Source organism: Nerophis lumbriciformis, linkage group LG29, assembly GCF_033978685.3.
Source record: "Nerophis lumbriciformis linkage group LG29, RoL_Nlum_v2.1, whole genome shotgun sequence".
Classification (NCBI taxonomy): domain Eukaryota; kingdom Metazoa; phylum Chordata; class Actinopteri; order Syngnathiformes; family Syngnathidae; genus Nerophis; species Nerophis lumbriciformis.
In genome coordinates this window covers 35,142,501-35,162,986 of record NC_084576.2, presented here as the reverse complement: position 1 = coordinate 35,162,986, position 20,486 = coordinate 35,142,501, and the positions used below count along the sequence as shown (strand labels likewise).

General features: G+C 40.9%; 1 protein-coding gene across 3 annotated transcripts in view; it reads left to right on the top strand.

Moving 5' to 3' along the window:
- Positions 1 to 20,486, top strand: part of cnih3 (cornichon family AMPA receptor auxiliary protein 3) — a 101,660-nt gene that overhangs the window by 31,622 nt on the left and 49,552 nt on the right. For all 3 annotated transcript variants that reach the window (XM_061924428.1, XM_072911935.1, XM_072911934.1), the window contains exon 2: positions 12,164 to 12,232. In XM_061924428.1, coding sequence (XP_061780412.1) covers positions 12,164 to 12,232 — 69 coding nt within the window. The remainder of the gene's footprint in view (positions 1 to 12,163; positions 12,233 to 20,486) is intronic.

Genomic DNA, 20,486 nt, shown 5'->3' with positions numbered 1-20,486 from the left:
AATGTCTGAGGTCTACATGGAGGTGTTCACAGAATGTCTGAGGTCTACATGAAGGTGTTCAGTATGTCTGAGGTCTACATGAAGGTGTTCACAGAATGTCTGAGGTCTACATGGAGGTGTTCACAGAATGTCTGAGGTCTACATGAAGGTGTTCAGTATGTCTGAGGTCTACATGAAGGTGTTCAGTATGTCTGTGGTCTACATGAAGGTGTTCACTGTATGTCTGACGTCTACATGAAGGTGTTCAGTATGTCTGAGGTCTACATGAAGATGTTCACAGAATGTCTGAAGTCTACATGGAGGTGTTCACAGAATGTCTGAGGTCTACATGAAGGTGTTCAGTATGTCTGAGGTCTACATGAAGGTGTTCAGTATGTCTGAGGTCTACATGAAGGTGTTCAGTATGTCTGAGGTATACATGAAGGTGTTCACTGTATGTCTGAGGTCTACATGAAGGTGTTCAGTATGTCTGAGGTCTACATGAAGGTGTTCACAGAATGTCTGAGGTCTACATGGAGGTGTTCACAGAATGTCTGAGGTCTACATGAAGGTGTTCAGTATGTCTGAGGTCTACATGAAGGTGTTCAGTATGTCTGTGGTCTACATGAAGGTGTTCACTGTATGTCTGACGTCTACATGAAGGTGTTCAGTATGTCTGAGGTCTACATGAAGATGTTCACAGAATGTCTGAAGTCTACATGGAGGTGTTCACAGAATGTCTGAGGTCTACATGAAGGTGTTCAGTATGTCTGAGGTCTACATGAAGGTGTTCAGTATGTCTGAGGTCTACATGAAGGTGTTCAGTATGTCTGAGGTATACATGAAGGTGTTCACTGTATGTCTGAGGTCTACATGAAGGTGTTCAGTATGTCTGTGGTCTACATGAAGGTGTTCACAGAAAGTCTGAGGTCCACATGGAGGTGTTCACAGAATGTCTGAGGTCTACATGAAGGTGTTCAGTATGTCTGAGGTCTACACGGAGGTGTTCAGTATGTCTGAGGTCTACATGAAGGTGTTCAGTATGTGTGAGGTCTACATGAAGGTGTTCACTATGTCTGAGGTCGACATGAAGGTGTTCAGTATGTCTGAGGTCTACATGAAGGTGTTCAGTATGTCTGAGGTCTACATGAAGGTGTTCAGTATGTCTGAGGTCTACATGAAGGTGTTCAGTATGTCTGAGGTCTACATGAAGGTGTTTAGTATGTCTGAGGTCTACATGAAGGTGTTCACAGAATGTCTGAGGTCTACATGAAGGTGTTCAGTATGTCTGAGGTCTACATGAAGGTGTTCAGTATGTCTGAGGTCTACATGAAGGTGTTCACAGAATGTCTGAGGTCTACATGAAGGCGTTCAGTATGTCTGAGGTCTACATGAAGGTGTTCACTGTATGTCTGAGGTCTACATGAAGGTGTTCAGTATGTCTGAGGTCTACATGAAGGTGTTCACAGAATGTCTGAGGTCTACATGAAGGCGTTCAGTATGTCTGAGGTCTACATGAAGGTGTTCACAGAATGTCTGAGGTCTACATGAAGGTGTTCAGTATGTCTGAGGTCTACATGAAGGTGTTCAGTATGTCTGAGGTCTACATGAAGGTGTTCAGTATGTCTGTGGTCTACATGAAGGTGTTCACTGTATGTCTGACGTCTACATGAAGGTGTTCAGTATGTCTGAGGTCTACATGAAGATGTTCACAGAATGTCTGAAGTCTACATGGAGGTGTTCACAGAATGTCTGAGGTCTACATGAAGGTGTTCAGTATGTCTGAGGTCTACATGAAGGTGTTCAGTATGTCTGAGGTCTACATGAAGGTGTTCAGTATGTCTGAGGTCTACATGAAGGTGTTCACTGTATGTCTGAGGTCTACATGAAGGTGTTCACAGAATGTCTGAGGTCTACATGAAGGTGTTCAGTATGTCTGAGGTCTACATGAAGGTGTTTAGTATGTCTGAGGTCTACATGAAGGTGTTCAGTATGTCTGAGGTCTACATGAAGGTGTTTAGTATGTCTGAGGTCTACATGAAGGTGTTTAGTATGTCTGAGGTCTACATGAAGGTGTTCAGTTTGCTGAGCCCACATAGAAGAAGCAAGTCTAAAGTACAGAGAGTACAAATCCATTTTGTTTGTGTGCTGAAACATTTGCTGAAGGCGCCTAGTGAGACATCAAGTGGGAGGAAAATAGAATTGATTGTAATCTGAAGGCAGAACAGAGTAGTTGGCAGCAGGCAATGGAGGTTAATGGAGGTGGTGTTCAGTGTATAACTGGCTTGGCTCAGCATTGATCCATGTGTTCATTAACCCCCGCTGGCTCCTCATCCATCTTCCTGACGCCGCTCTTTCCATTCTTTCATTGCACAACGAACACTCTCAGGGATTATAGTTTCATTTTGTTAAAGTGACGCACACTCCAGGTGTTTATGTCGCAATATTCACTCACAAAGTATCTAAATTCAGCCATAAACTTATGTATGATGCATCAACATGTCCTTTTCAGCCTCTATCTGGATAGAATATGTACACCATACTGACTGCTATCACTATTTATTATTTTGGAGACATTGATGAGTGTTTTGTTATGTCTGATCACTTGTACGAGGCAAGCGAATGATGGCTCTATCCAACCCCAAGTTGAAGATCTCCTCCAATAGTACAGAGGTCAAAGAATTCTTCGTCCGGGCTCACTTTTGGCAGAAAATGCTTGTGGATGCTACGCTAGTGATGCTAACGGACGCAATCAATAACACTTTGTGGGAGTGAGACCAAAGCTGTAACATTTACCCGTGAGCTCTTTTTAATAAATCTTCAACCGTTCAGTGGACCGGACCTTCAATCAAAAAATAATCCTCATTACAATTTATGGGTCACCAGGTCTGTGTTCCCAAATCCACCATTTTCTGAGCTAACAGCAACACTCCACATTCATTTTCTTCCATGTAAAGACATTTATAAACTCTCTTTATTTGTACACATATTATATACATCCATCCATCCATCCATTTTCTACCGTTTGTCCCTTTCATATATATATATACTCTGCACTGCAACATGTTTGCAGCATATACAGGTAAAAGCCAGTAAATTAGAATATTTTGAAAAACTTGATTTATTTCAGTAATTGCATTCAAAAGGTGTAACTTGTACATTATATTTATTCATTGCACACAGACTGATGCATTCAAATGTTTATTTCATTTAATTTTGATGATTTGAAGTGGCAACAAATGAAAATCCAAAATTCCGTGTGTCACAAAATTAGAATATTACTTAAGGCTAATACAAAAAAGGCATTTTTAGAAATGTTGGCCAACTGAAAAGTATGAAAATGAAAAATATGAGCATGTACAATACTCAATACTTGGTTGGAGCTCCTTTTGCCTCAATTACTGCGTTAATGCGGCGTGGCATGGAGTCGATGAGTTTCTGGCACTGCTCAGGTGTTATGAGAGCCCAGGTTGCTCTGATAGTGGCCTTCAACTCTTCTGCGTTTTTGGGTCTGGCATTCTGCATCTTCCTTTTCACAATACCCCACAGATTTTCTATGGGGCTAAGGTCAGGGGAGTTGGCGGGCCAATTTAGAACAGAAATACCATGGTCCGTAAACCAGGCACGGGTAGATTTTGCGCTGTGTGCAGGCGCCAAGTCCTGTTGGAACTTGAAATCTCCATCTCCATAGAGCAGGTCAGCAGCAGGAAGCATTAAGTGCTCTAAAACTTGCTGGTAGACGGCTGCGTTGACCCTGGATCTCAGGAAACAGAGTGGACCGACACCAGCAGATGACATGGCACCCCAAACCATCACCCAACCATGCAAATTTTGCATTTCCTTTGGAAATCGAGGTCCCAGAGTCTGGAGGAAGACAGGAGAGGCACAGGATCCACGTTGCCTGAAGTCTAGTGTAAAGTTTCCGCCAACTCCCCTGACCTTTGCCCCATAGAAAATCTGTGGGGTATTGTGAAAAGGAAGATGCAGAATGCCAGACCCAAAAACGCAGAAGAGTTGAAGGCCACTATCAGAGCAACCTGGGCTCTCATAACACCTGAGCAGTGCCAGAAACTCATCGACTCCATGCCACGCCGCATTAACGCAGTAATTGAGGCAAAAGGAGCTCCAACCAAGTATTGAGTATTGTACATGCTCATATTTTTCATTTTCATACTTTTCAGTTGGCCAACATTTCTAAAAATCCCTTTTTTGTATTAGCCTTAAGTAATATTCTAATTTTGTGACACACGGAATTTTGGATTTTCATTTGTTGCCACTTCAAATCATCAAAATTAAATGAAATAAACATTTGAATGCATCAGTCTGTGTGCAATGAATAAATATAATGTACAAGTTACACCTTTTCAATGCAATTACTGAAATGAATCAAGTTTTTCAAAATATTCTAATTTACTGGCTTTTACCTGTATAAGGTCTATCCTATCCTATGTTCTGTCCTCATGAGTGCTTCCTAGTTTGGTTCTGTGCCTCGCACAAAGTCAAAGAGCATCTAGAGTTCTGTAGAGGCCTCATAGATGTCTGCAAGGAACAGATTAGATTTCCTGTGAGTGAAGTAAAGGGTTAAGTGTGCCAACACTATTTATCAACATCAGGGAAGGTGCCAAGGTGTTCTGCACAGATAGCGGCCCTGAAGGGAGCCTGCGAGCAATTAAACCCGAAGCCAACTCCCAGCTCTCGGGTGACCGTTGACCTCTGGGAAGTCTGCAGCACAGATGTGGATGTTCCTGGCTAAATCCTTCCAGGGATTATTGAAATCTTGTCAATTGAAGCATAACACTCTAACACTTCATTGGTTTTGTTTTCTGAGCTGTTTAAACCAATTTGAAGCAAGTGCTGACTTCCTGACAGAGAATCCATCAGCAAATCATTTGTCGGGAATCTTTGGTTGCTCATTTTTACCGTGCAGAACATTATCCATCCACATAAACAAAATAAACTATGACTTTGCTCCTGACTGGCAGAGTGCTAATATGTACGCAAATTCATGCTCAACACATATGTGGATCCTTAAAATACACTTGGTTGTTCTCTGGTTGTCCATCCATCCATCCATCCATCCATCTTCTTCCGCTTATCTGAGGTCGGGTCGCGGGGGCAGCAGCCTAAGCAGGGAAGCCCAGACTTCCCTCTCCCCAGCCACTTCGTCCAGCTCCTCCCGGGGGATCCCGAGGCGTTCCCAGGACAGCCGGGAGACATAGTCTTCCCAACGTGTCCTGGGTCTTCCTCGTGGCCTCCTACCGGTCGGACGTGCCCTAAACAACTCCCTAGGTAGGCGCTCGGGTGGCATCCTGACTAGATGCCCGAACCACCTCATCTGGCTCCTCTCGATGTGGAGGAGCAGCGGCTTTACTTTGAGCTCTCCCCGGATGACAGAGCTTCTCACCCTATCTCTAAGGGAGAGCCCCGCCACTCGGCGGAGGAAACTCATTTCGGCCGCTTGTACCCATGATCTTGTCCTTTCGGTCATAACCCAAAGCTCATGACCATAGGTGAGGATGGGAACGTAGATCGACCGGTAAATTGAGAGCTTTGCCTTCCGGCTCAGCTCCTTCTTCACCACAACGGATTGATACAGCGCCCGCATTACTGAAAACGCCGCACGGATCTGCCTGTCGATCTCACGATCCACTCTTCCCTCACTCGTGAACAAGACTCCGAGGTACTTGAACTCCTCCACTTGGGGCAAGATCTCCTCCCCAACCCGGAGATGGCACTCCACCCTTTTCCGGGCGAGAACCATGGACTCGGACTTGGAGGTGCTGATTCTCATCCCAGTCGCTTCACACTCAGCTGCGAACCGATCCAGTGAGAGCTGAAGATCCTGGCTAGATGAAGCCATCAGGACCACATCATCTGCAAAAAGCAGAGACCTAATCCTGCAGCCACCAAACCGAATCCCCTCAACGCCTTGACTGCGCCTAGAAATTCTGTCCATAAAAGTTATGAACAGAATCGGTGACAAAGGGCAGCCTTGGCGGAGTCCAACCCTCACCGGAAACGTGTCCGACTTACTGCCGGCAATGCGGACCAAGCTCTGACACTGATCATACAGGGAGCGGACCGCCACAATCAGACAGTCCGAAACCCCATATTCTCTGAGCACTCCCCACAGGACTTCCCGAGGGACACGGTCGAATGCCTTCTCCAAGTCCACAAAACACATGTACACTGGTTGGGCAAACTCCCATGCACCCTCAAGGACCCTGCCGAGAGTATAGAGCTGGTCCACAGTTCCACGACCAGGGCGAAAACCACACTGTTCCTCCTGAATCCGAGGTTCGACTATCCGGCGTAGCCTCCTCTCCAGTACACCTGAATAGACCTTACCGGGAAGTCTGAGGAGTGTGATCCCACGATAGTTAGAACACACCCTCCGGTTCCCCTTCTTAAAGAGAGGAACCACCACCCCGGTCTGCCAATCCAAAGGTACTGCCCCCGATGTCCACGCGATGCTGGTTGTACATTATGTTTTATTTCTTCAGTCTTTGAAACCTGGATTACGCTCTGTTGTCGTGGCCTGTGTAGCAAACTTTATCTTCTGTGTATATGACTTGTTCAGAACATGGCTTCTCCTCAACATTTGCATAAGAAAACATAATAATCAGATGTCGTCTGGAATGACCCATAAAGGATTTTTCAACTAACTTTATTGACATTATTTTCCAACCATGACTTCAAAGTGTAATAAAACAACATTCACATGAAAATATACAACTCTGCTTACAGGGACATTGACAGTCAATATTCAATTCATGCTGATTCTTGTCAACTACCCTGCTGAAAGGTGTGTTTTCTCCCTTCAAAGGGGAACGACAACAATGTGTAAACATCTGTCAATTACCATTTTCAGCAGAAAGACTCTTCTCACCGAAACAACACTCAAACACTCCCAAAATCGGATAAATTGTACCGTATTTTCCGGACTATAAGGCGCACTTAAAATCCTTTCATTTTCTCAAAACTCGACAGTGCGCCTTGTAATGTTTGGTTGTGCTTACCGACCTTGAAGCAATTTTATTTGGTACATGGTGAAATGATAAGTGTGACCAGTAGATGGCAGTCACACATAAGAGAAACGTGTAGATGGCAATGTGACACCAGTTAACAACACCAACATTTTATATGTTCCATTGAAAATATAGAACATTACACACGGCGCTCAAAAATCTCTCAACATGTTTTAGTACGTCTTTGGTAAGCTATGAAGACACACCGCTTGATGGATTGTACTGTGCTTCAACATAGAGTATTATTATGGTGTGTGTATAAGGTAAGACATATTATCTGCTGTTTTGTTTTGCAATATTATACAAAACCAACTTTCTTACCTTCTGGTACCTGCTGATGTGTATTTGGGATCTGCATAAGTCCTTCAAAATTGTGCGCCTCCACCTTTGTAGTCCGTGCTGACACCGTAGTGGATAATCTTCTCCTTTTCCTCTATCTTCTTGTAATGTGACATTCATCCTCAGCTGTTGCCATTTCTAATATAAAGTAGTGTAAAGTTCTTACTTATATCTGTCAGTAAACTTGCCATGAAAGCACTAAAACATACCGGTGTAGTGAGTTGACATTATTCACCCAAGGAACTGTAGTTATTAGAGAGTTCCGGTCACGGGACACATTTCGGGCGTTGTTGTTGCACTAGTGAGCCACGGATGAGGAGATGCTGCTCCGTTATTGATTGAAGTGTGAATGTCATTAAAACAGTTAGCGCCATCTTTTGACACTTCTTCCACTCCCGTCCTTGCACGCTACACCAAGGAGAAGACGCTGTCCAAGTGGAGGCACGTAAATAAGAGCGCCCACAAAACGGTGCATCCTGAAGAGACTGTCAGAAAGTGAGTTGAAGATGATGTGTAAAACATTTTGAGCAAAGAAGCACCATTACATGTTATGTAGACCACAAGGAAGTCTTTTACTTTTAGAAAATAATCATAATAATATGACTCCTTTAATGCGCCCTATAGTCCTGAAAATACACTATAACCAGAGGTGGGTAGAGTAGCCAGAAATTGTACTCAAGTAAGAGTACTGTTACTTTAGAGATTTATTACTCAAGTAAAAGTAAGGAGTAGTCACCCAAATATTTACTTGAGTAAAAGTAAAAAGTATGTTGTGAAAAAACTACTCAAGTACTGAGTAACTGATGAGTAACATACACACACATATCATATATATATATATATATATATATATATATATATATATATATATATATATATATATATATATATACATACATACACACACACACACACACACACACATATATATATATATATATATATATATATATACACATATATACTGTATACATATACATACATTGATATATACAGTATATAGTTTATATTTATTTATTTTGCCATTTTTGTTCACATGTTAAAGGTGTTTTAATGAATATACATGCATGTTTAACACATATAGATTCCTTTCTTTCATGAAGACAAGAATATAAGTTGGTGTATTACCTGATTCTGATGACTTGCATTGATTGTAATCAGACAGTAGTGATGATAACGTCCACGTTTTCAAATGGAGGAGAAAAAAAGTTCCTCCTTTCTGTCTAATACCACATGAAAGTGGTTGCTTTTTGGCATCTTATTTGTCCAGCTTCCAAATTCGTTTTTATACACTTTACAAGAAATACATTGGCGGCAAACTCCGTAGCTTGCTAGCTTGTTTGCGCTGGCTTTCGGAGACTCTTATTTTGAAAGCGCAGGCGCCATGGAGCGGCACATTTATTGTGAAGACAGGAACTGTGCAGTCAGTCTTTAGGCTTTTGACGGGATGTACGGTTGAAATAAAAAAGGGTCTTTTTTCCTTCACACTTTTGATTGATTGATTGATTGGAACTTGTATTAGTAGATTGCACAGTACAGTACATATTCCGTACAATTGACCACTAAATGGTAACACCCCAATAAGTTTTTCAACTTGTTTAAGTCAGGTCATGTGACCGCCTGGCTCTGTTTGATTGGTCCAACGTCACCAGTGACTGCATCTGATTGGTGGAACGGAGTGAACGTCACCAGTGACTGTATTTGTTGAAACGCAGGCACTATGAAGGTCTGTCTGACAGACCAAAACAAACAAAGCGTGCATTAACAGATCGATAAAAATTAGTAGCGAGTAGCGAGCTGAATGTAGATAAAAGTAGCGGAGTAAAAGTAGCGTTTCTTCTCTATAAATATACTCAAGTAAAAGTAAAAGTATGTTGCATTAAAACTACTCTTAGAAGTACAATTTATCCCAAAAGTTACTCAAGTAGATGTAACGGAGTAAATGTAGCGCGTTACTACCCACCTCTGGCTATAACCCACATGTGATCACATTGTGAAGGCATCATTGTGAAAAATGTGCCTGCCATGCTCTTGACTAAGATTGAAGTGCTAACATACATACATTACATGAAAGAAGCATCTCCCACTACGTGATGATGATGACAACTAACTCTAACCGAGTAAGACAATGGCCCGGAATCTCAGTCTGGATCCACTGGGAAATAACATGTAAGGAGTAGCATGTCAGTGTGGACCGAGGGAAATAACATGTAAGTCAGTGTGGACCAAGGGAAATAACCTGCTTTGAAGTCAAGCTCTGAAGAGAACACATTAGTCACTTTAGTCCCCACTTGCTACGTGTCTTGCCACATTTGCTGAAATGTTTTCTTTTCTTTTTGTCATTGCACACATGCATTGTTAACTCATGCTACATCTGCAGCACTACAATGTAGAGCAGTGTTTTTCACACGTGGGATACAGTCTGGTGTACCATGAGATACAGTCTGATGTACCGTGAGATACAGTCTGGTATACCATGAGATACAGTCTGGTGTGTCGTGAGATACAGTCTGGTATACCATGAGATACAGTCTGGTGTGTCGTGAGATACAGTCTGGTGTACCATGAGATACAGTCTGGTGTGGCGTGGGAGATTATCTCATTTTACCTATTTGGGTTAAAAATATGTTTTGCAAAGCAGTAATTATAGTCTGCAAATGATGTGTTGTTGTTGAGTGTCGGTGCTGTCTAGAGCTCGGCAGAGTAACCGTGTAATATTCTTCCATATCAGTAGGTGGCAGCAGGTAGCTAATTGCTTTGTAGATGTCAGAAACAGAGGGAGGCAGTGTGCAGGTAAAAAGGTGTCTAATGCTTAAACCAAAAATAAACAAAAGGTGAGTGCCCCTAAGAAAAGGCATTGAAGCTTAGGGAAGGCTATGCGGAACGAAACTAAAACTGAACTGGCTACAAAGTAAACAAAAATAGAATGCTGGATGACAGCAAAGACTTACTGTGGAGCAAAGACGGCGTCCACAAAGTACATCCGAACATGACATGACAATCAACAATGTCCCCACAAAGAAGGATAGAGACAACTGAAATATGCTTGATTGCTAAAACAAAGTAGATGCGGGAAATATCGCTCAAAGGAAGACATGAAGACATACAGCATTATTCACATGTGAATAATATAAATACAGTCTATTATACAGCATTATTCACATGTGAATAATATGAATACAGTCTATTATACAGCATTATTCACATGTGAATAATACTGTATAATAGACTGTATTTATATTATTCACTTGTGAATAATATAAATACAGTCTATTATACAGCATTATTCACATGTGAATAATATAAATACAGTCTATTATACAGCGTTATTCACATGTGAATAACATAAATGCAGTCTATTATACAGCATTGTTCACATGTGAACAATATAAATACAGTCTATTACAAAGCATTATTCACATGTGAATAACATAAATACAGTCTATTATACAGCATTATTCACATGTGAATAATATAAATAGTGTATTATACAGCATTATTCACATGTGAATAACATAAATACAGTCTATTATACAGCATTATTCACATGTGAATAATATAAATAGTGTATTATACAGCATTATTCACATGTGAATAACATAAATACAGTCTATTATACAGCATTACTCACATGTGAATAATATAAATACAGTCTATTATACAGCATTATTCACATGTGAATAATATAAATACAGTCTATTATACAGCGTTATTCACATGTGAATAACATAAATGCAGTCTATTATACAGCATTATTCGCATGTGAATAATATAAATACAGTCTATTATACAGCATTATTCACATGTGAATAATATAAATAGTGTATTATACAGCATTATTCACATGTGAATAACATAATTACAGTCTATTATGCAGCATTACTCACATGTGAATAACATAAATACAGTCTATTATACAGCATTATTCACATGTGAATAATATAAATAGTGTATTATACAGCATTATTCACATGTGAATAACATAAATACAGTCTATTATACAGCATTATTCACATGTGAATAACATAAATACAGTCTATTATACAGCATTATTCACATGTGAATAACAAATACAGTCTATTAAACAGCATTATTCACATGTGAATAACATAAATACAGTCTATTATACTGCATTATTCACATGTAAATAACATAAATACAGTCAATTATATAGCATTATTCACATGTGAATAACATAAATACAGTCAATTATACAGCATTATTCACATGTGAATAACATAAACACAGTCAATTATACAGCATTATTCACATGTGAATAACATAAATACAGTCTATTATACAGCATTATTCACATGTGGATAATATAAATACAGTCTATTATACAGCATTATTCACATGTGGATAATATAAATACAGTCTATTATACAGCATTATTTTTACATGTGAATAATATAAATAAAGTCTATTATACGGCATTATTCACATGTGAAGAATATAAATACAGTCTATTATACGGCATTATTCACATGTGAATAACATAAATACAGTCTATTATACTGCATTATTCACATGTAAATAACATAAATACAGTCTATTATACAGCATTATTCACGTGTGAATCACATAAATACATTATACATTTACAGTAAATGTACAGTAAAAAGGAACATATGCATGATACAGTCTGATGGCTGTCGGTATGAAGGACATAAGAACCACATGATCCTGATCAGTATCATCAATGATCAGCATCATCAATGATCAGTATCATCAATGGCAAATCGATGAATTGAGTTTTTATTTTTTCAATGATTGTGTGACCAAACATTGGCTTCATGTTTCTTCTTCACTTGCAGATAACCGCATTCGATGAGCTGCAGGCTGACTTCAAGGTGCCGATAGATCAAGGCAATCCTCTCCATGCGGTAGGTTGGATTTCATCTCTACTCTCCATTACTATTCAATTGAGCTTCTCTGCTCAGTGGGTTTTTTTGCAATGTAGTTTGCAGCTTGCGTTTTTTTTATGGTGTGAATGCTGAAGAGGACAAAAATGATGACATTATTCTTCTTATTCAACAACAATTCCAGCGTTTGCAGGAAACATTTTCAGAAATTCAGACTTTTCTGATAATTCCACATTTTCCTTCTCCCATTTAAATTCAGCTCTTTAGCATTCACTTGTCATTTCTACACTAAAGTCCTCCAGTTAGTTGCCTGCCATTGCATGTGAGTACTACTACTAGTACTACTACTACTGTATACGCTATAGCTCGGTTGGTAGAGTGGCCGTGTCAGCAACTTGAGGGTTCCAGGTTCGATCCCAGCTTCTGCCATCCTAGTCACTGCCGTTGTGTCCTTGGGCAAGACACTTTACCCACCTGCTCCCAGTGCCACCCACACTCCTTTAATAGTAACTTACATATTGGGTTTCATAAGAACATAACATAACACAAAAATTTCGGTTCGGTAGGTACCTCGGTTTAGAGATCACGGTTCGGTTCTTTTTCAGTACAGTAAGAAAACAACAAAATATACATTTTTGGGTTATTTATTTACCAAATTTGTAAACAATGGCTTTATCCTTTTAACAGTGGGAACACTATAATAATTCTGCCCACGTTAATCAACATTAAACTGCCTCAAGTTGTTGCTCAGATTAAATAAAATGACAACACTTTTCTTCTACATATAAAAAGTGCAACATTAAACAGTTTCAAGTCAACTCATCATGCTTCATTTATTACAGCATTTGGGAAGCCTGTAGTTGATTTTTATTATGTAAATGTTATATTTTTATCAACATGCATACTTGCCAACCTTGAGACCTCCAATTTCGGGAGGTGGGGGGTGGGGGGTGGGTGCGGGGTTTGCGTGGTTGGGGGCGTGGTTAAGAGGGGAGGAGTATATTTACAGCTAGAATTCACCAAGTCAAGTATTTCATATATATATATATATATATATATATATATATATATATATATATATATATATATATATATATATATATATCCCCGCGACCCCGAAGGGAATAAGCAGTAGTAAATGGATGGATATATATATATATATATATATATATATATATATATATATATATATATATATATATATATATATATATATATATATATATGTATATATATATATATATATATATGTATATATATATATATATATATATATATATATATATATAAGAAATAATTGACTTTCAGTGAATTCTAGCTATATATATATATATATATATATATATATATATATATATATATATATATATATATATATATATATATATATATATATATATATATATATATATATATATATATGTGTGTAAAAGAAATACTTGAATTTCAGTGTTCATTTATTTACACATATACACACACATAACACTCATCTACTCATTGTTGAGTTAAGGGTTGAATTGTCCATCCTTGTTCTATTCTCTGTCACTATCTTTCTAACCATGCTGAACACCCTCTCTGATGATGCATTGCTGTGTGGCACGCACAAAAGTGCTTTCATCAAATGCACTAGATGGCAGTATTGTCCTGTTTAAGAGTGTCATAACATTGCTGTTTACGGCAGACGGACTGCTTTACTGTAGACGTTCTTTATATTGTGGGAAAGCGGACTCAGGTCCGCATGGAGCTGGAGGGGCGTGGCCTCCAGCTCCGCCTGAATTTCGGGAGATTTTCGGGAGAAAATTTGTCCCGGGAGGTTTTCGGGAGAGGCGCTGAATTTCGGGAGTCTCCCGGAAAATCCGGGAGGATTGGCAAGTATGTCAACATGTGATAGCAGGGACCCTGCCATTCAAAACTAGGCTGCTACATTACTAATGATTAATGTAACTATAGCTGAAAAAATAGTACAATAGCAATAGGAGAGACTATTCATCCCTGAACACCATGGAGTTCATGTAGGCTTTATGATGCACTTACATTATTATATCAACTATCAGAGACAGAAACGCTTCATTTAACATAATGTCCTTTTTTGCCGCTTCAACACAGCTCAATCAACACAGAAAAAGGTCAAGTGAAATAACAGACAGACAGGGCTTTGCTGTCCGTAACACACACCGCAAAATGAGCTAATGTTACGCTAAAAGCGAATTAGCCTTCACCTCAAGCCAGGACTGCGAGCGAGCTGAGCTGCCTTTTATATTTCTAGAAGGTCAACGGGCTCATAGTTGACTGGGAGGTGTTTATTATCATTTGGGGAGAGTCCGCTGCCTGATGATTACCTGCTAAACGCTAAGCACTGACTACATGCGCTCTGAATACGCACTGCTGATTGGCTGTTAGCGCTCTGTGTGTAACCAATCAGATGGTTGTGTGGGTGGGACAATGCTGGGTGTGTGTAGAGGACTGACAGAGGCAGAAGGAAGCACTACTTAATATGTTCGTGTGGAAACTCGTTCAATACACCTCCGAACCGAACCGAACCCTCTGTACCGAAACGGTTCAATACAAATACACGTACCGTTACACCCCTATATAAAGTGCTTTGAGTCACTAGAGAAAAGCACTATATAAATATAATTCACTTCACTACTAGTACTACTACTAGCACTAGAACTGCATTTTTCTGGACATTTCTGACATAGTCTGATATTCACTTTCTGAGTGCACATAATGACAATATACATCTTGATGATATTTCCAATGGTCACAATTTCAATGAGTACGACTACATCCAAACATACAGAACGACTCCATGTGGGGAATCATTTCCTTCATCATCGTCTCCATTGAGAAATACATCGCAGTTTTTATTCCAAATGACTTTCCGAGCTTACGTGAGGACTTAAGCTGTTAGTGATGCAGTTTATGCAAACTCCTATTTAATAGCAACACTGACTTGATTGACTTTACTGAATATTATCCCCATTTCTCAAGTTAATACTCCGGATTATACATAAGCCCTCCATTTTCCTCAGCATTGTGGGTAAACAAAAGGGCTGTGCAGTGAAAATTAAAGTTGTTTGTTTTTTTTATTATCTGTATGCTTTTTAAAAAAATATCATACTAATCTTTTTCATTGTTTCTGCTCTTAAACTGTGTGCCAACAATGCAGTGAAGCAGTAACAAGCATTGACTTGTTAGGTCATCAGTAGTAATCATCATTAAGATTCCAGGTCCATGCTCTCATACATCCAGCAGAAAAAAACTCATATTTGGAGAGCTGGATGCAAAAATGTGTACAGTCCTTAAAGATACTTAATATCAAATCCTTACAGTATGGAAACAAGAATGCACGTTTCTCTTTTCGGTGGATTTTAGATAGAAAAAAAATGAACAACGATTCTACTATTTAATCTGTAAAACAAAACAACAAAGTTCCAAAGGTATAGCAACATTGTTACTGTAGGAGCTAACACCGAGGAACTACTTTTCTGTGGTAGTGACGGTAGCATGCTCACATTGCCTCAGGTTGCTATGGAGAGCCATGAGGTAATGCTAGCTACTACAGTTGCTGCTGCTTAAAAGTGTGAAACTTGGAAATGACTGAAGCCGGAGGTGGTCTGTTCAAGAGGGATGTCAGGAAGCGGCTTGCAGGTGAGAAGAATTAATCTAGTTGCAGAAAAAAATGCTGCGCGGTGCCCACAGCACGAACAAACAAAAAGCGTAGCTAAAAGATGCTAGTACCAATACAGACTAGGAGCGTAACTTGTTGCATGGGAGCAAACAAAACCAGCAGCCCGAGCGAGGCCGGGGCATGGACTAAATATCCCTCTGATTAGTGCCCGGGAAAAAGGTGAGCGTCCCGAACACTAACCAGAGGCAGGTGAGTGTAATCTGCCGTCATGGCAACTGAAACACACAAACTCAAAAGGTGCTGAAAACACGAGTGACTCGAAAACGTAAACAGACTATGATCCAGGCAGCGGATCATAACAGTACCCCCCCCCCTTAAAGGACAGATTCCAGATGTCCCTTGGGGAAAAAAAAACACAAAACTAAGAGACAGTTCAAGAGTCAAGGGAGGGCGGGGGGAGGACTTGGTGGTGGGTCGCCAAGTGTCCCCAAATCTACCGGGGACGAGTCAGGTGGTGGCGGCAAATAGAACACCGCTGCCACGCCGTGTTCTTTAACTCTGGAATGTTGTTTAAAACGATGAAAAAGAGATACTTAATGCTGCTAGCCACTCCCACGTGGTGTTCTTTAACTCTGAAATGAGGTAAAGTCCCATGTGACCTTTTGGATAAATGAGCGACAGAAGCAGTTGAGGGCTTAATAGTCTGTTTGGTCCACACACACACACACACACACACACACACACACACACACACACACACACACACACACACACACACACACACAGAGAGTATTAACTACAGTACATGTTAGTACTGGTGAAAGAAGACATTACTTGGAAACTTCCGGACGCCACAAAGAACGGAGCTGAAAGAACGGAGCTGAAAGTTGAGGGTGTGCTCACACTCAGTCTTTGGAAAGGGTCTACAACTCAACACCTGAAGTCCAGAACAGTCTCCAAGGCTCTGGACTCTGGTCTGCGCTCAGGCTTGATGCCTTGATTGATTGATTGATTGATTGATTGATTGATTGATTGATTGAGACTTTTATTAGTAGATTACACAGTACAGTACATATTCCGTACAATTGACCACTAAATGGTAATACCCCAATAAGTTTTTCAACTTGTTTCAAGGTTGAAGGTTCAAGGGTTTTATTGGTCACATGCAGGACTATAGTCCTGTCCTCTCCTTTGACAGACAATGTGGACTATGGTCCTGCACCTCTCATTTGACAGACAATGTGGACCATGGTCCTGTCCTCTCCTTTGACATACAATGTGGACTATGGTCCTGCACCTCTCCTTTGACAGACAATGTGGAACACGGTCCTGTTCTCTCCTTTGACAGACAATGTGGACCATGGTCCTGTCCTCTCCTTTGACAGACAATGTGGACCATGGTCCTGTCCTCTCCTTTGACAGACAATGTGGACTATGGTCCTGCACCTCTCATTTGACAGACAATGTGGACCATGGTCCTGTCCTCTCCTTTGGCAGACAATGTGGACTATGGTCCTGCACCTCTCCTTTGACAGACAATGTGGAACACGGTCCTGTTCTCTCCTTTGACAGACAATGTGGACCATGGTCCTGTCCTCTCCTTTGACAGACAATGTGGACCATGGTCCTGTCCTCTCCTTTGACAGACAATGTGGACTATGGTCCTGCACCTCTCCTTTGACAGACAATGTGGAACATGGTCCTGTTCTCTCCTTTGACAGACAATGTGGAACATGGTCCTGTTCTCTCCTTTGACAGACAATGTGGACCATGGTCCTGTCCTCTCCTTTGACAGACAATGTGGACTATTGTCTTGCACCTCTCCTTTGACAGACAATGTATACTATGGTCCTGCACCTCACCTTTGACAGACAATGTGGACCATGGTCCTGTCCTCTCCTTTGACAGACAATGTGGACCATAGTCCTGTCCTCTCCTTTCACAGACAATGTGGACCATGGTCATGTCCTCTCCTTTGACAGACAATGTGGACTATTGTCCTGCACCTCTCCTTTGACAGACAATGTGGACCATGATCCTGTCCTCTCCTTTGACAGACAATGTGGACTATGGTCCTGTCCTCTCCTTTGACAGACAATTTGGACTATGATCCTGCACCTCTCCTTTGACAGACAATGTGGACCATGGTCCTGTTCTCTCGTTTGACAGACATTGTGGACTATGGTCCTGTCCTCTCCTTTGACAGACAATGTGGACCATAGTCCTGTCCTCTCCTTTCACAGACAATGTGGACCATGGTGTTATCTCCTTTGTCAGACAATGTGGACTATGGTCCTGTCCTCTCCTTTGACAGACAATGTGGACTATGGTCCTGCACCTCTCATTTGACAGACAATGTGGACCATGGTCCTGTCCTCTTTTTTGACAGACAATGTGGACTATGGTCCTGCACCTCTCCTTTGACAGACAATGTGGACCATGGTCCTGTCCTCTCCTTTGACAGACAATGTGGACTTTGATCCTGCACCTCTCCTTTGACAGACAATGTGGACCATGGTCCGGTCCTCTCCTTTGACAGACAATGTGGACTATGGTCCTGTCCTCTCCTTTCACAGACAATGTGGACCATGGTCCTGTCCTCTCCTTTGACAGACAATGTGGACTATGGTCCTGCACCTCTCCTTTGACAGACAATGTGGACTATGGTCCTGCACCTCTCCTTTGACAGACAATGTGGACCATGGTCCTGTCCTCTCCTTTGACAGACAATATGGACTATGGTCCTGCACCTCTCCTTTGACAGACAATGTGGACCATGGTCCTGTCCTCTCCTTTGACAGACAATGTGGACCATGGTCCTGTCCTCTCCTTTGACAGACAATATGGACTATGGTCCTGCACCTCTCCTTTGACAGACAATGTGGACCATGGTCCTGTCCTCTCCTTTGACAGACAATGTGGACCATGGTCCTGTCCTCTCCTTTGACAGACAATATGGACTATGGTCCTGCACCTCTCCTTTGACAGACAATGTGGACTATGATCCTGCACCTCTCCTTTGACAGACAATGTGCACCATGGTCCGGTCCTCTCCTTTGACAGACAATGTGGACTATGGTCCTGTCCTCTCCTTTGACAGACAATGTGGACTATGGTCCTGTCCTCTCCTTTGACAGACAATGTGGACAGGTGAACACAATGAGCAACCATGGCAACCAAAACAAACCCAGAGGTGTCACAAACAGGAACTAAAGGAGTCCAAAACTAACAGAAAATACAAAAACACGATCCGGACTACGGATCATGACAGTTTACCATGAATTGATTAACGTGGACCCCGACTTAAACAAGTTGAAAGACTTATTGGGGTGTTACCATTTAGTGGTCAATTGTACGGAATATGTACTGTACTGTGCAATCTACTAATAAAAGTCTCAATCAATCAATATATATATATATACAATGCTGCATTCATCTTTCCCTCTATCCTGACTAGTCTCCCAGTTTCTGCGGCTGAAAAACCAGCCCACAGCATGTTGCTGCCACACCACATGCAGTGTGCCTCTCCCACACCACTTTGTAAGCTATGTTAGATGAAGACCATTTAGATTACTTTACAGCTACGGATCTAACAGATAAGTACAACTGGTATTTGGTGTTGTTGCTAATGTTGGAATGTGTTGAAATGACGCCGTATGCTAACGATGTAGCCGCGGTGTAAGATTGTGTCCTCGGTCTTCTTACACTAAGTCTCTCAGGCCAGCGAGTGACGAGTGCAGATAAAGTCATCAAACGCTCACACACACACCAACACAAATGTTCCCTTCTCAATAAGGCAAAGATGTGACTTGTGAATAACACTGTTGGAATTAAAGGCAGAATGTGAGGCTGTGGGAACGTGTTCAATATTTCACGAGGACTTTAAAAGCTTAAGCGCAATAGTGGCTGCAGAGTCAGCAATTTGGTGAGTTTGTGCTGCTGAAGCCTTTTACACGTTATTATACACACCCACAATCCTTTTACACGTTATTATACACGCCCACAAGCCTTTTACACGTTATTATACACACCCACAAACCTTTTACACGTTATTATACACGCCCACAAGCCTTTTACACGTTATTATACACGCCTACAAGCATTTTACATGTTATTGTACACGCACAGAAGTCTTTTACATGTTATTATACACGCCTACAAGCCTTTTACATGTTATTATACACGCCCACAAGCCTTTTACACGTTATTATACACGCCCACAAGCCTTTTACACGTTATTATACACGCCCACAAGCCTTTTACACGTTATTATACACACCCACAAGCCTTTTACACGATATTATACACGCCCACAAGCCTTTTACACGTTATTATACACGCCCACAAGCCTTTTACACGTTATTATACACGCCCACAAGCCTTTTACACGTTATTATACACACCCACAAGCCTTTTACACATTATTATACACGCCCACAAGCCTTTTACACGTTATTATACACGCCCACAAGCCTTTTACACGTTGTTATTATACATGCCCACAAGCCTTTTACATGTTATTATACACGCCCACAAGCCTTTTACACGTTATTATACACGCCCACAAGCCTTTTACACGTTATTATACACGCTTAGAAGCCTTTTACATGTTATTATACACGCTTAGAAGCCTTTTACACG